The 18,033-nt window shown below is 31.5% G+C and overlaps 1 protein-coding gene across 15 annotated transcripts; it reads left to right on the plus strand.

The window, feature by feature from the left end:
• The first annotated feature begins 11,251 nt into the window (after positions 1-11,251).
• On the plus strand, positions 11,252-16,541 carry LOC132613828 (uncharacterized). 15 transcript variants are annotated; one of them, XM_060328104.1, is made up of 5 exons: positions 11,252-11,395; positions 13,927-14,014; positions 14,346-15,271; positions 15,563-16,083; positions 16,185-16,541. In XM_060328104.1, exons 3-5 carry the CDS (start codon positions 14,375-14,377, stop codon positions 16,282-16,284), a joined length of 1,518 nt encoding a protein of 505 aa, XP_060184087.1. In that variant the 5' UTR covers positions 11,252-11,395; positions 13,927-14,014; positions 14,346-14,374; the 3' UTR covers positions 16,285-16,541. The 15 variants fall into 15 exon arrangements, with proteins under 15 accessions (XP_060184087.1, XP_060184079.1, XP_060184082.1 ...); XM_060328096.1 differs by having other exon boundaries at positions 11,253-11,395; positions 14,222-15,271; XM_060328099.1 differs by lacking the exon at positions 11,252-11,395 and adding an exon at positions 11,541-11,604 and having other exon boundaries at positions 14,222-15,271.
• The last annotated feature ends 1,492 nt before the right edge of the window (positions 16,542-18,033 follow it).

Raw genomic sequence — 18,033 nt, forward strand, 5'->3', positions numbered from 1 at the left:
AGGATTGCCCAACAATGTGCTTTCATTTGTTAACTGTAATTTAAAATACTTAAGAAATCATTTCGTATTTATTATCACCATATTGTATGCTGCCACAAATAGACGACGACTTCTACTCGGATACAAACATCTTTTTTGGTTCGATGGTAGTACATTGAACCATGTGGTTAGACTTTATTATTATTGTCACATCATATTACTCCCTCCGTTTACTTTTACTTATCTAATATTTCAAAAATAAATTTTCATTTTTACTTATTATTTTTAACATATCAAGAAAAGATAATTTTTTTTCTGTTTTACTCATAGTATTAATTACTCATTTCAAATCATCTTTCAATTCATTAAAAATATGCACCAATTAATATGAATATCATGATAAATGAAGCATTTCATTTATTATTTCTTAATGGGTGTTCATGGTGGATAAGTAAAAGTGAACGGAGGGAGTATTAAGTGAGATTTAAGTAGGCAATTAGATCTCCTTAAATATAAACTTGTTGGAATATGGGCATTTTCGGAAACAGTCATCCTACCGTGGTAGGAGTAAGGTCTGCGTACACTCTATCCTCCCCAGACCCCACGATGTGGGATTTCACTGGGTTATTGTTGTTGGAATATGGGCATTCTGTTGCGTCTTACAGTAGTAGTAGAAATAAATTTATCTCAAAAAATCCAAAATACCAACTAGTTTAATGAGGTATTCTTTTTCACATACTCCCTCCGTTCACTTTTACCTGTTCACTTTAGACTTTTCATATTGTTTAAGATATAATAAATGAAGTGTATAATTTACCAATGTACCATATTAATTGATGCATATTTTTATTGGATTTCAAAAATGATTTAAAGTGAGTAATTAATATTATGGGTAAAACAGGAAAAAATAAATTATCTTATTTTGATACGCTAAAAGTGACAAGTAAAAGTAAAAATCTATTTTTGAAATACTGGACAAGTAAAAGTGAACGGAGGGAGTATTTAACAGACAAATGTGATATACAATAAATATTAATAATCACTGAAATTCGAATTCATGACATTACTGTTAGTGTGTTATAATTGCGCAGCATGATCTTCGTCACTAGGCTATCCTTCTGGAATAGCTTAGTGAGCATATGGGAGTTAAGATAGTGAATTTTGGTGTGGTAATTTCATGAACTGAACTTATTGTTTTCCGAAATGAGATAAAATAGGGAAGTACACTTCATCAACATATGGTGTACACAACTACTTCCTCCGTTCATTTTTACTTGTCTAGTATTATAAAAATACATGTTAACTTTTACTTGTCACTTTCAGCATATAAGAGAAGATTTTTTTTTCTGTTTTACCCATAATATTAATTACATATTTCAAATCATATTTCAAATCCATTAAAAATATGCAATTAATATGAGTACCATGATAAATTATACACTTCATTTATTATTTCTTAAAGGGTGTGCAAAGTTCATGGTGGACAAGTAAAAGTGAACTAAGGGAGCACACAATTACTCCCTCCGTTCACTTTTACTTGTCCACTTTTAACTTTGCACACCCCTTAAGAATTAATAAATGAAGTATATATTTTATTATAGTACATATTAAGAATTAATAAATGAAGTATATATTTTATTATAATACGTATTAATTGATGTATCGTCTCATTGGACTTAGAGAATGATTTGAAAATGAGTAATTAATATTAAGGGTAAAATAAGAAAAAAAAGTTTATCTTTTCTTGATATGCTATAGCGGATAAGTAAAAGTAAAAATTTGTTTCTAGCATAGTGGATAAATAAAAGTAAATGGAGGGATTAGATATATATAGTGAGAGTGTAAAAAAATTTTGATAATAAAAAATCGGTGAAGAGCTTTCATTGAGATTTCGAAGTTAGTAAAATTCCACAAAATACAATTGGGAATGGAAACAGGGAAGCAGATTTTCCTGTGTTTTCTTTGACTTTAAGAGAACCGACCATTCTGGATCCCCATGCAATAAATTTTACTAGTAATAACTTCGAATGTCAAAAGCGTAAATTACAGAAAAATTTGATGTATTTCCGCTCCTTCACAATTGGGACCGTTTGGTTCGAAGACAAAATTACACAGTACAATGATTAATAATGTAGAGATTAGCAATGCAAGAATAATTAATATTTTAATACTATATGCATAATAATGCAAAGATTATTTCCAATTGCATATTTAATTTGTTGCATATTAAAGAAACACGAGTCCGGAAACATGAGGGAATCTTTGACATTTTAGTAGTTTTAGTCCATGTATTGTTAATATCTAAACTTCTTAGTCTACTCTTTATCTCGCATAAAATTATAATACATAATTAATTATCTGAATAATTTATGCGAGTATTATATATAAGAACGAGCAAATTTAAAACCATATAAGGTACAAATTATGTTGAATCTAATGAGTAGATTGATTGATCTCCTTATTCACGCAGCCAAATAATGTACAAGTTATGCTGACTTTAATCAGGAGATTAATTTTTTATCCTTGTTTGTTCAACAAATGGCTCCTAATTCTAAGGTCAAGAAAGCACACTCATGCTTCTAATATTCGGGCCCAGATAATCCACTTATTGCTGGCGGATTCAAAATTTGAAATTTCTGTGTTCCTTAAATGACTTTAAGCTAATACTTTAATAATAACTGAATTTATAATCAAATATTATAAATATTGAATATAGTTATTAAAATATATAATACTCTCTCTGTTCACTTTTATTTGTTCATTTTGAACTTTTCACGCTGTTTAAAAAATAATAAATTAAATATATAATTTATCAATGTACCCATATTAATTGGTGCATATTTTTATTGGATTTCAAAAATAATTTGAAGTGAGTAATTAATATTATAGGTAAAACAAAAAAAAAAAATTATCTTATCTTGATATGCTAAAAGTGACAAGCAAAAGTGAAAATTTATTTTTGAAATACTGGACAAGTAAAAGTGAAAATCCAAAAAGATTGCCCTCCTTTTCTTTTCAGTCTGTCCCAAAAAGATTATTCCCTTTCTAAATTTAGAAACAATTTAACTTTATGAGATGATTTACAACCACACAACTATCTAAGTCTTATTTTGGACCACACATTTCAAAAGTCTTCCTTTGTTTCTTAAATTTTGTGTCAAGTCAAAAGAGGACAATCTTTTTGGAACAGAGGGAGTATCTATTATATATAAATGTGGTAAAGGGACGAACACAGGTTCCCATGGTTGTACCGTGGGCTTTAAAAATTATACACGCAATGAATGCTTTTATCATAAGTTATATAAATTGTACAGTTTAACCAACTATTTTTATATCCCACGTAGACATATGTCATAGTACTTAATATTTATTCCCTTCTCATGTATAAACGTATATACTTCAAATTTAATTCTCCGACACATTTATTTTCTCTGTGCACTTTTACTTGTTCACTTTTGACTTTTCGTGTTCTAGCTGAATATTTATTTTCTTCTCGTGTATAGACATATGCAGTTCAATTTTAATTCTCCTACACAAATTTATTTCCTCCGTGCACTTTAATTTGTTATAAATCCCACGTGGATATATGTCATAGTACTGAATATTTATTCTCTTCTCATGTATACATGTGTGCACTTCAAATTTAATTCTCCGACACATATTTATTTCCTCCGTGCACTTTTACTTGTTCACTTTTGACTTTTCACATTTTTGCTGAATATTTATTTTCTTCCCATGTATACGTGTATGCACTTCAATTTTAATTATCCGACACATATTTATTTTCTCCGTGCACTTTTACCTGTTCACTTTTGACTTTTCACGTTATTTAAGAATTAATACATGAAGTACTCCTTCCGTCCCATATTTCTTGGCCACATTACTTGACTTTTTACGTTCTTTAAGAATTAATAAATGAAGTACTCTCTTCGTTCCATATTACTTGACCACATTACTATACTTAACTTTTCACGTTCTTTAAGAATTAATAAAAATGAAGTACTCCCTTCGTCTATATTACTTGGCCACATTACTAAAAATATATGTCTATTTTTCTATTTTATATTTTCCTTCTTTTCTATTTCTAGTATATCTAAGTGGGCAGAGAGGACTAACACAACAATAGAATTTTTTACCACAAGCTATATAAATTGTACATTTTAACCAACTACTTTTTTATCCCACGTGGTCATATGTCATAGTACTGAGTATTTATATCTTCTCATGTATACACGTATGCACTTTAAATTTAATTCTCCAACACATTTATTTTCTCCGTGTACTTATACTTATTGACTTTTGACTTTTCAAGTTCTTTAAGAATTAATAAATGAAGTACTCCCTCCATTCCATATTACTTGGCCACATTACTAATTTTTTTTTACTGAATATTTGTTATCTGCTCATGTATACAAGTATGCATTTCAATTTTAATTGTCTGACATATATTTATTTCGTCCGTGCACTTTTACTTGTTCATAAATGAAGTACTCAGTATTACTAAAAATATACGTCCAAATTACTTGTTCATTTACAGAACCAAAATAAAATTAATTAAATGTTTTACATCTTTTCCTCTCCGTCCCGTATTACGTGGCCACATTACTAAAAATATATGTCCAAGTTACTTGTTCATTTACAAAACCAAAATAAAATTATAAGATAAAATTAATTAAATCTTTCCCATCTTACCCTTAGTAATAAATGTTCTTGAAAATAAATGTATTTATTGGAGAGAGACTGCAAAAGGGAAAGTGACAAGTAATATAGGACAGAGAAAGTATATATTTTACCATAATATTCATATTTATTGGTGTAAGTCTCAAGAGCCTTCGAAAATAATTTGAAAATGAGTAATTAAAGGGTAAAATTAATAATAAGAACACACAAATATTCACTCATTAATTCCATGGAAATTAATGGTCAGCCTCTTCTGCATGATTCTCCTCACTCTTCTTGCGTTGCCTAACTTGATGGTCGTCATGATAAATAAAGGAATGCAAGAAAAAGGATGACATGTATACAAATATATAGGCCTATAATATATGCGTAGTCGTTCTCTTTATACACAATCAACATAATTGAAGTTTCATACTAATTAATAATTACCATATTAGTTTCTTTCTCTTGATATGTTAACGTGGGCAAGTAAAAATAAACAGAGGGAGTGACTTTTATCTCAATTTTTCTTCTTTGTCAATACTTTAAACGTGAAGAGATGACGAACAATAGCAATACAAATTTGTACCAAAAGTTATTTTAATTCTCCTACACATAACTTGTTCGCTTTTGACTTTTCACGTTCTTTGAGAATTAATAAATAAAGTATACTATATTTTATCATAATATCCATATTTATTGGTGTATAGTCTCAATAGCCTCAGAAAATGATTTGAAAATGAATAATTAATGTGAAGGGTAAAATAAAAAGAAGAATTTTTTTATTCTTGATATGTTAACGTCGACAAGTAAAAGTGGAGGGAGGGAGTGACTTTTATCCCCGTTTTCTTTCATTGTCAATACTTTACTTATTTACTCTCTTTGCAGTCTCTGGTTATTGTTTTCTTTATATTTTCATTTCAGAATTAAAATTTGGTGATTAATGATATAACATATATCTTTTTAATTTTGATTTCTTTGTAACAATTTGTTTTGTCTATAATTGTTAACATAAAAAATTATAAAATATTTTTTAATTAATTTAATAAAAATATTTTATTAGTTTTGCTTTTAAAAAATCCAATATATACAACAATGGTTCTCATGTTTGGATCTGAACAGTTACTTAATTGAAATGGATATCAATCTCGGTATACGTATAAAATATTAAAGAATGTAAAAGAAAAAATTTAAAATCAAAATATTAATTTTTCCTCATATTCTTACTAATTTTCTTTTACATCGATGAACAACTTTCATTGTCATGATAATGAGAAAAAAGTCCGACTCTTTCCATCTCAAAGACTTAATTCCATCAACTCCATTTTTTAATTATAACTAAAGTGATGGTACATAAAATACATTTTGTATATGTTGTTATATATAATAACAATTACAATATTTTTAAAAGTTATTTTTAAAATGCAAACCTTAAAACTTGGTTAATTGAAATGAATAGACATGTTCGGCTCGTGCATCGCACGAGCATGTATTGCTAGTATGATATATATGGACAAAAATTAGTGGATTCGTGTAAATACTTAAGCATCTGTATCTGCCCCAGCGTGAAAAAGCCTATTGGATTGATATTTTATTGGGAGGTAGAAAAGAAAGCAGCTAAAGAAGCGTAATTATGATGACTTGCTTAGCTTTCAACTCTAATTTAGTGCTAATTACATATTTCTTCGTAATTAAAATTCTTGTTTGATGAGACTATTTGGTACTCTCTCCGTCTCAAAATAAGTAATTAAGTATCACCTTTGTAATTCAAGACAAAAATGTTAAGTATTTTTCGCTATGCCTTTAGCATTAAAGAAGTAGTCTTCTTTAATATTGCTCAATTTTTTTTTTAAAAAAAGCATCAAATAAATAAGAGCAGTTTAGTAAACTGCACATTATATTTAATGATTTCTTAATTAGCATAGTGTTTACTAACATGACAATTATTTTGAAACGGAGAGAGTAATTGAAGTTTTAAACTAACATGACTTGTTTTTAACGTAGTATAATACCGAATGTGAAGTGTCCTTCCCTATATATAGATAGGGGTGTCAATAGTCTGGTTCGGCTTATTTTACCGAAAGAGAACTTTCTACTTCACTATAATTTAGTTTGGGACGTCGTTACTATCTTGAGGCGAGCCTAGCCATAAGAAGAACGCACCCATTGCACCCTATGACATGGACTAGCAATAAAATTAAATGAGTGAAAAAAACCTTAAAGATTAGGATTCAAATTTCAGATAAGAAAAAAAAATTAAGAGGGATCGTTTGGTTGACAGGACAAGGAATAACTCTTTCGGGATAAAATGCAGGATAATTTTATCTCTTATTTGGTTGGTGGGATAAGAGATAACAATCTCTTGAGATGTACTAAAATGGTGAGATTAGATATTATATATAAAAAATGTTATAGCTAATCTCATGAAATATCTCAATGGACGTATATCCTTATCTATCTCATCAGAAATATCAAACGAGCCCTAACATTACAAATTGAACCTGCGGCTATTAATATAGGAGCATTGACGAGTAGGTCTAAATAAAATCTTTTGAGTTTTTAGATAATCCAGTAGGTAAATAATTGCAGTTCAGAAAGAAGAAAAAGAATAAAGAGGTGGGAAATCATGAAAAATATGCAGTACAACAGAAGTGGACCCAAAGAGCCATCAATAATTACATGTACAGATTGACCACTACAGGACAAAAGATACCCACATAAACAGAGAATATTTCTGGCAAACTAGTAATAAAAAAATAAAAAGAATAAGACAGAGCAACAAAATCTCTCTGATCAAAACTGTTGTCATTTTACTTGTTTTTTGTAAGTCAATCATCTTAGAATAACATGTTGAAATAAAAAGATTTTTAAGTTGTTGCTTTCTACTACTCACTAGTACTATATTTTTGACCTACTAATTTTTAAATCTTTAAACAAGGTTGTGTCTAGTAAATATATTAACATTTAATCTTGTTGTAAATATTAATCAATATAATTGCCAAAAGTATATCTTGATCGATAATTACGATAGAAAGTTACCATATAATTAAATTATTTTGTGTCATAAGTTGTTTCTTAATCCCCGACCCGACGACACAAAAGCAAAGACTACTTTGAACTATGATGCTATGAATTTGTGGAAGTCGTGGTGTTATAAATTTGAATATCAGTGAGATCAACATCATAAACGCTAGTACTATCTAACTTGATATTCCGTAATTTATGTTAAATACGTGGTTAAAAATAAAAAGAAGCTGATTCACATTTTTTACCATAATTAACTACATGTGTACTCACGAATCCGCGACTTAAATAGCATAAAAAAAAAAGTTAAACCAAACTAGTATAAAAAAAAAAAAAAAAACATAAGTAGTATTCACGCACGAAATTTGTGCGTGAAAGGCCAAAACTGCATATCACGCACAAATTTTGTACGTGAATGGGGCATCCAATTTTGTGCCTGAATGGGGGGGGCATCAAAAAAAGAACACGCACAAATTTTGTGCGTTAATGGTGTAGTTTTTTTTTTTTTTTTTTTTTTTTTTTTTTTTGCGTTACCTTTCCAATCACTTTTTTTTCATACTTTGGGCAAAGATTAGTCATGTTTTAAAATCCCAAAATATCAATATTTTATATAAATTTAATATTTTTTTTTGCGCACAATAATGTCGGCTCATTACATCAAGTCCACCTAAACGTTTGGATCGTCGTTTTAGGGGTTCTAAAGTGCGCCGAAGCAAGTTTTGAAACTTGTAATATTTATAGGGTTTTGATTTAAGTGTTTTATTATATTTGAATGTACAAATTTAAATATTTGATTTAATAATAATTCATCCAATACGAGAGGTCTATACTAATTAAAAAATAATTCATTCCATTTAATTACAATACTAATTCAAAGCAATACAATAATAAATTACAATAACAATACAATCTTGTGCGTGAAAGGGTAAAATATAATTTTTTCACTTTCAGGAACAGATTAGGTACGCACAAAATCTATGCGTGAAAGGGTAAAATATATTTTTTCACTTGAAGATTGTATTGTTATTGTAATTTATTATTGTATTGCTTTGAATTAGTATTGTAATTAAATGGAATGAATTATTTTTTACTTAGTATAGACCTCTCGTATTGGATGAATTATTATTAAATCAAATATTTAAATTTGTACATTCAAATATAATAAAACACTTAAATCAAAACCCTATAAATATTACAAGTTTCAAAACTTGCTTCGAGGCACTTTAGAACCCCTAAAACGACGATCCAAACGTTTAGGTGGACTTGATGTAATGAGCTGACATTATTGTGCGCAAAAAAAAATATTAAGTTTTATATAAAATATTGATATTTTGGGATTTTAAAACATGACTAATCTTTGCCCAAAGTATGAAAAAAAAGTGATTGGAAAGGTAACGCAAAAAAAAAAAAAAAAAAAAAAAAAACTACACCATTAACGCACAAAATTGGATACCCCATTCACGCACAAAATTTGTGCGTGAAAGGCCAAAACTGCATTTTTGTAGTTTGGTCCTTTCACGCATGAAATTCGTGCGTGAATACTACTTATGTTTTTTTTTTTTTTTATACTAGTTTGGTTTAACTTTTTTTTTATGCTATTTAAGTCGCGGATTCGTGTACTCACTAACTCAAACTTGTGTGCATACAGAGTATATGTGTGTGAGGAACAACTGAAGATGAAACCGGATCGACCTATTGGAAATTAGAGTTTAAATCCTTTTTGATGTAAAGAGAAAAAGGTAGTACAATATTTTCATTTATCTAAATTTTAGTGAATAAAATTGCGTGATACTTGTGCTTGTTGGAAGCAAATTACTACTCTACCGGTTAATTATGCAGAAAATTACATCCGATCCGATGACCTTGAATATGAGCGATTTTGAACTTTTGACATCCCCTTGCCTCATGGACAAATCTTCATGATCAAAAGTTAAAACTTTTTAAACTTGAAGTTTTGCGCAGAAGCAAACGCAGTCAAAAGTTTAAAACCACTCTCCTCTAAAGCATTCTTGTAAAACACCCTTAATTATAGTGATATTTCACATTTAGTGACTTAAAATCCCCAAAAAAAAAAAAAAAAAAACTAGTGGTGTATAACATTATGGGATTTATTTTGGGTCGTTATTCGGGTTCGATATTCACTCTAGTAGCTGTGTATTGTAGCACTTTTTACGAGGGAGAGGCAGGAGCTAGTCTCCTCTTCTCGTCATCTCCTTATTTAGTAATTTTACTTAGTATTCGCATAGTATCTTATTCTTCATTTTATTACTACTTACGCCGGGTGCTTTGTTTATCTTGTTCTATCATGCTTTGGTTATATTTCTTTTAAATTGAAGGTCTATCAGAAATAGTCTCTCTACTCTCACAAAGATAAATGTAATTAAGGTCTGCGTACATCTTATCTCCCGAGACCCCACTTGTGTGACTATATTGGGTATATTGTTGTTGCTGTTGTTATATTCACTCTAGTCTCTGTTGCTTCATTAATCCGGATTTAAGGAATTTTACTTTGGGGATAATACCTTCCTATATTGAAGGATATATATATTATGCCACCACAACTTTTAATACTAAAATAGGGGACCATATTATGGCCAAAAACAAATGTCAGAAATCCAACCAAACAATTCAGTCCTCATATTCACCTTTGACTCTCTCTTTGTTCCTCTCTCCCCTCCATACATAATATAACCTGAAAAAATAAAGTCAGCTCTTCCATTCCATTGTCACCCTTGATCAGTGTTTTAAAAGGCGAAGGCGTAAGGCGGGGCGTTTTACGTCTGCCTCAGTGAGGCGTAAGCCCCGAGGCACGGGGCGTAAGCCCCATGGGGTTTTAATTTTTAATATTTTATAAAATAATATAATTATAATCAATACTTTTAAATAGGTGAAATAGCGTAAAAAATGAAGAAAACTATAAATAAGTGATATATATATATATATATATATATATATATATATATATATATATATATAAAAGTTCACGTGACGATGGGGCCCAAAGAGCACCGGCTGAACTCAAGAGATATATATATATGCTCCACCACAAAAAAAAAAAAAATTAGAACAATATATTATACGTCTATATATATATATATATATATATATATATGCTCTACCCCCACAAAAAAAACTAATTAGAACAATCTATTATACGCTACTTACAAGTACAAGTGACTGCTCGTTACTTTTTTGAGATAGTAGAAGACAAGATAAATAGTTGGAAAAGAACATATATTAGGCATTCTAGCAATAAAAAAAAGTCTTGACTTTTAAATTTAATATTTCAGTTCCTTTTTAAAACATTTGAGTAATTACATGTTGACTTTTGAGAATTTGGGCATTATACTAAGGACTTATTTAACAAATTTCGTTTTAGTTTGAAAAAAAATTCTGGGCTTACGCCCTAAACGCCCGGGCGTACGCCCCAAACGCCCAGGCGTACGCCCCGAATTGCTGGGCGTACGCCTTTCGATACTTTCGCCTCCCACCATAGCCTCGGGGCAATTTAGGTACGCCTCGCATCGAGGCTCGCCCCGGGGCTCGCCTCGAAAACGCCTTTTAAAACACTGCCCTTGATCTCCTTTTCCTTAATTTCTCACACTCCACATCTCACCAAATCTTCTCTAAATTTTTCTCTACCACACCCAAATTTATATTTATAGTATAAGAGTGAATTCTTTGAATTGCTTGTTCTTGGGCCGAGATAGCCTCTCTACCTCGCAATATAGGGGTAAGTACTACTTACACTCTAATCTCTCCAGACCTCACTTTGTGAGATTTTACTGGGTATAATATTATAGTTGTTGTAGTATAAGAGCGAATTCTTTAGAACCGTCAATATGATAAGTTCAAAAGAAACACTATATATACGTGTTACTAGTTGTGGATCTAACTGGGATTTGATTTACGCAAACGACACGCCACTCGATCTGTTTTTCGGTAAGCCGCCCTTTTATTTTATTTAGTTTGGTAATGTAGAGGCCAATAATTAATATTGCTGTTACTATCCTTCTGTATAGACCCTAATTAATGCCTTTCCAAACTTTTCTTTTTTCTTCTGTTCCTCTCTCCATTTATTAGCACCACTAGTATTATTTGTTCACTGTTGCTTTAAATGCACGCAGCCTTCCAACAGTAGGTAAATTACCATAGTCTATATAGTTGATCTAAAGTAGTAAGTAGTACTATATTGTTGATCTTATTTTTTGATTGTGATATATATATATATATATATATATATATATATATATATATATATATATATATATATACCATTGTCACGAAAAGAGTAATGGATTCAAGATAAATAATTGTTATAATTAGTGTGTACACTGAACTAAGGTATTACTTATTGATCAATGAATAAGCCTGTAAATAGACTCATAAAAATATTACTCCGGTACTGCTCTTTCTATTTAGCCTCTCTCTCTCTATTCTTTTATTTCCTATCCCGTATTTACTATCCGCATTTGAGTCCGATTAAATTAGGATTTGCACGCAAAGTCCCGTGTTGAATTAACTAAGAATAATTCAATACTTGCCACTTCATCGGTTTTCTCTAAAATAGTCTATATATCTACAAGCACAGTAGACATGTATGTGTCAAGTGTGTACAGAATTACAAGTGAGTATTAATTGCATTCAGAGAAGGAAACTACCATTTGGGGTTGCTGAGTTAATACTCCTAAGTTCTACCTCTTCCTCCTTTTCCTTTTTTGCTCTTCTTGTTCCACTTAAAAGCTCTTTCTTTCACATTCATTTTGTTTCTTAGTTGCCTATGTTTCAAATCAAAAGGATTGTCTTTTTTCCCATTTTTCAAGATTTCACTACTTGGTATATATCTCTCTCTCTCTATTTTGTGTGTATATATCTATATGTCTGTTGATCTCAGATTTTGGGATTTATCTGTTGGTTTAGCTTGTGCTTTTGCAGTTATGTGGTTATCGCTTTTACTTTATTAGTGTTATCTTGTTCTTCTCTTTGTTTTTCATTTCTGATACAATTATGGGCCGAGCTAGGGTGTCGAACAGGGTTTACCTGAATACCCTTCGTCAAACAATTATATTTTATGTATAAGATTTAAATTATCTTTTATATATATTTAATATGTGCTGAATTTCCTGAACTTATTCGTATATTTACTTATTTATATTTTTAATCCTGACTCCGTCACGGATCATAAAGAAACCCAAACCCAAATATTGGGAACATCCTTCTTATATCCTTTTTTCCACATATATAATGTAATAAGTTAATCATATGATTAAAGAAATTAAAATAACAATATTACCTTTTATTAGTCAGATATTTTATGGCTTATGAGATTGTGAATTTTCTTGGGATCCTATAAGAACCTGCCAGAATGTAAGGATTGTTTTCTAGTACAGTAGTAATTTTTAACTAATTCTTTTGAAGGGGGTGAATTAAAATATTACTATTAGTTCTAGTTAGAAGTGATTAGTAATTTATTTTTAGATAGCTAAAGGACAAAACACAAATGGTGGGGATTGGTCATTGACTTATGAAACGGGCTTTGTATTTTAGCCGTTAAAGATTTGTACAAAGTTTTCAAGGTGAAATGACAAGCTCTTGTCTTTTTCATTATCTATTGACAACGTTAGGATCCTATGTGGATGTGGTTAGGCTATTAAACATTAAAAGTGACTTTTTGTACAGGAGGTAAGGCAACTTGCTTTGTTTTGTTATTTCCTGGCACATTTGATTGAGGTCATTATGCACTTTTGGGATTTTTATTGTTTTTACATTATTTTAAATTTATGCGTATCCTATGTACACAGAAAATCAGCTGATTTGTTATAGATAAGCCATTCTAATTCATTTTTTAGGCTTCCTATTGTATATGGTCAGCAGGTGCAGAGCTAGAAACCCGAATACGGGTTCGGTTGAACCTAGTAACTTTTGCTCAACTAATTTATTTGTGTTAAAAGAGTATTAGGTATGTACAATTATTATTACCACTTGAGGTCCTCGTTCTAAAAAAACAGAATCCATAAAGTTGAAATTTTGGCTCTGGTTCTGATGGTCAGAGACTTGTATGTTAGTGCAAGGATAGGTGTAGATATAGAGAAACTATAGCTTTGAGAACTCTTAATTTGCTCAACTAGTTTAATTTGCTATTTTGTTATCTGCTGCTTCTTTTCTTAGCTTGAATATGTTGCTAAAATTATCCTTATTCAAGGAATTTGCAAGTATTCACAGCCAATTCCTCCTAAATATAATTTGTAAATTCTGTTGACACAGGTTTGTGAGCCCTCACCAGGTGATGTTTGCCTCACTGCTTCCGAGTATATCTCCGGATTTGACGAACTGATGTAATCTATGAAAGCTTGTGAGTATAAAACCTCTTATTTCTGCAATTTGCTACTGCTGCTAAGATACATCTTTCTAGGTTTTAAGCTCGCCAAAGGCTTTTATCTATTTTAATACAGTATGGAATGAATGAAATTGATACATCCTGTTTTTGATTATCGTTGCCTTACTATTTCTGGAAAGGTTTACATCTTAAAGTTGTATTGTCAAATTTGCATCTGAACAGGACTCGCTATAACATATTATCTCTCCTCTTGATTTTTGCATCGAGAAGTTAAAATCGCCTGTGACATCGATCATCTGTTTGTATTAGTTGTGCATGATTCTGATACATTTGAATGGTACAACAGTGTCTTGACGCACTGAAGCGAAGGTTACCATGACGGAAAATTTGGATGAGATAATAAACCACTTAAATGGTTACAAGGACTCTAAGCCTTTAGTCTTTCCGAAAAAAGATCTGCTTGATTCAAGTGGTTACGATGGCACTAAAGACTCTTTGGCGTGTGAAACAAAAGAGAGGAATGAATTCCGGAATGTTCAGGAACTTGATGACCTTGCATTTTCTGAAGATATTTCAAGAAGTAACAAACACGAAATTAGAGCTTCACCTGTGAAGAATGATGATCTGAATGAAGGCCTGCCTAATTTAACTTCTTGCAACAGAAACGGAAATCCTTTTGCATGTGATACAGAAGATCGAGGTCACCCCTGCAGTATTCCAGATTTCGTTGATGATGAAGAAAAGGGAGCCGTAGTCTCTAATGCACAATTTACCTCTCTTTCAGAATTGTTTGATACAGACACTTATTTATATACTGATAAGGGTGTCGTGGAATGCAAATTTCCAGAATCGGCAATTTGCTACAAAGAGAGTAACTATAACATTATGAAAGACATATGCATGGATGAGGGTGTACCTATCATGGATAAAATTGTAACTGAAAGCAGGAAAGATGATCAGCCTAGAAACACAGCAGACGAGTCCAAAGCTTCATCAGTTGAAAGTAACTTCAAAATTTCCGCAGATAGTCATACAACTGAAGAAGATGAGGGTACTAAATCACTTGTTCCAAATGGTTTAAACCCCTTCTTGGATGATAACATGAGCAAAGATGCTGATAAGGATTCTTATCGGGAGGATGTGATGGAGATTTCTGGATCAAAATGTACTACAACGGAAAAAGCTACTAACATATCAGAAAAAGAATCCGACAATCAGAATTCTAAAGAATCTAACTCTGATGTCGATCAATCAGCAAAGCAGCCTGATCAGGTTTGATTATGTAATATTTAAAAGTTCACCTATACAGTCAGGCCTCTCTATAACAACCATCCTCTATAACAACATTTCACTATAACAACCATTTTTCTGTGGAACCGATCTTTCATGTTATGTTATGTTATATGATCTTTATAACAGCATTTTGCTATAGCAGCCAAAAAATATTTGAACATGCGACACTGTTATACAGAGGGTAGACTATACTTAGATGCCATGTGGCTGATAGTGTATGTGCATGTTTTTCACATACATACCTGTGGTAAAACTTGAATACAAATGCAGTTTCTTGAACTGCAGATGCATTCTTCTATAATAGCTTTGAACAGCCAAAATGCAGTCTCGGCAGCTGATGAAACAAACAATAATGGGCCAGCTAGCAACATCTTTAACAATAGCAAGTCGGAAGCTGGAGCTGTTACTCGTGACTTCAACTTGACTGAACTGGCTTTAAGTAGCAGCGTGGCGAAAGTGGCCAAAAACTTGCCTGAACAATCCGTTAAATTAGAGGCCGTCTCCAGTCAAAAGGACGGGAAGTCTGATAGCTTTTCAGCTACTAGTCAAGTTCATTTTTCCAATAATGTGGACTCCATCGACCCCCAAAATGTGGCTAATCACGAGGATAAGAACTCTGGTAATCTCCCACTTGGTGGTCATGGTCATTTTGCAGATGGAGAGGCAAGTTTTTCGGCAGCGGGGCCTGCATCTGGTTTGATTACTTACTCAGGTCCTATATTACATTCGGGTAACGTCTCTCTTCGGTCAGATAGCAGCACAACCAGTACCAGATCATTTGCCTTCCCAGTGTAATTGTTTACGACATCTTATGCTACAATCCTTTTTTTCACATTATCTTCCGGTTGCTGTCGGTTTTTTATTAACATGTTCCTTGTGTTTGTCTTTACAGCTTGCAATATGAATGGAACAGTAGTCCAGTAAGAATGGCAAAGGCAGAAAGGCGGAAACACAGGAGTTGGAGGCAAAGCCTTCTCTGTTGTAAATTCTAAGTCCTATTATTTCATTTTTGTAGGGTAGTTAGTTAAAAAATATACATCATTTAAAATCCAAAATCATGATCCATTGTAAGTATATATATATTGATATTCTCTTAGGAATGGTATGTCATTGGTGGTAGGTATAGAGGGCTCTATGAGTTAGTTTGCTTAAAGAGTGGAGGCAGTGAAATGTAAACCCTTAAATTTTTGTTTTCCTTATATGCTATCTATGATATAATCATTTAGCAATAAATTCCTAGTTTGTTAAACTTGTTTAGTGTTGTGTTCCTCTTTGCAAGTCTATTCTGTGGATTTCAATGAATATGGAATGTATGCACCCAATGAAGGTGTGGGTTAGGCGCAAGACACGGGGTTCGAACTATGTTCCCGACAAAAAATCTGGTAAAGTGGGAGCAATTGTGTACAGTAAACATTAGTTGATAATTGTGCAAACCAGGTCGAAAAGATTGAAAAATTCAGTCATTCACAACTGTTGATGAAGGAATTCTTGAAAAGTTAAGGATTAATAATCCTTAATTTTTAGAAGTCGAATGGATTCAGTCTCCCACTACATTGATAATGTAATAATCCTTTACACTCGTGCACATAACTTAAATCTGTCTTGATAAGTCCACTGCAACTACTATCGTATGACCTTTCTTTCTCATTGATATTTTTGGTTCCTTTGGTTTTGCAACTATGTTGGCCTATAATGTCCTACTTAATTTAGAGTTGGAGCTACGTGGACAGTGATGGTTCATATAAACAGATTTTGATTTATTTAGGATTTGGTATGATGGTTCATATAACATATTTATTTAGAATTTAGGTGCGGTTGTTATCGTTATTTCTTGTTTGTCACGAGTCACTCTAAACAAGAAACAACTTAATTCACGACTGACGACCCAAATTCGAAGAATATGGACCGGCATCACTTGACTACTACCCGATCGAGTAAATCTTGGCTCGTAATTCATAAACATTCTAAAGAAATAAGTTGTGATTCAATACCAAGACCATGCATAATGTAACAACTAAACAGATAAAATTCATACTCCCTCCGTTCACTTTTACTTGTCCAGTTCTTCTCACCTTAAGCATATCAAGAGAAGATAATTTTTTTTTTCCTATTTTACCCATAGTATTAAAATTTATTAAAAATATGCACCACTTCATAGGGATATCATGGTAAATTAAACATTGCAATTATTATTTATTAAGGGATGTGCAAAGTCCACAATGGACAAGTAAAAGTAAATGGAGGGAGTAATATATTTGGATAATATAGAAATAGACTAACCATCTTAGCCAAGTATCTAAATCCCATAAATAGAGTACATGAAGCATCTAGTACTCCCTCCGGATCAAAAAGAGTGTCCACTTGGTCATCCACACCCCTTAAAAAAAACTAACTCCTAAAAAAAAAGTAATTTGATTAAACTGCCCCTAATTAGATAAGTATTGGAATTTGATCACATAACACTTAATAGAGGCAAATCTGAAAAAATAAGGTTAATTCTTTCTTGATTTGATAAGTGAAAACTCTTTTTTACTTAAAAAAAAAAAGGCTAAGTGGACCTTTTTTTTTTTCAATCCGGAAGGAGTACGAGTAATTGCTTCTTAATGTTGGTTCATTTATGGGAAGAACTTTTCATCTTCTGCCACTTAATCTACATGTCAGTTTTATTGGTAAGCTCGTGTTTTCTACTCAAATTACGTGTAAATTAAATGTATTGTCTTTTCACATGTATTGGAATTTAT

This window comes from Lycium barbarum, chromosome 10 (assembly GCF_019175385.1).
Source record: "Lycium barbarum isolate Lr01 chromosome 10, ASM1917538v2, whole genome shotgun sequence".
In the NCBI taxonomy this organism is placed as follows: domain Eukaryota; kingdom Viridiplantae; phylum Streptophyta; class Magnoliopsida; order Solanales; family Solanaceae; genus Lycium; species Lycium barbarum.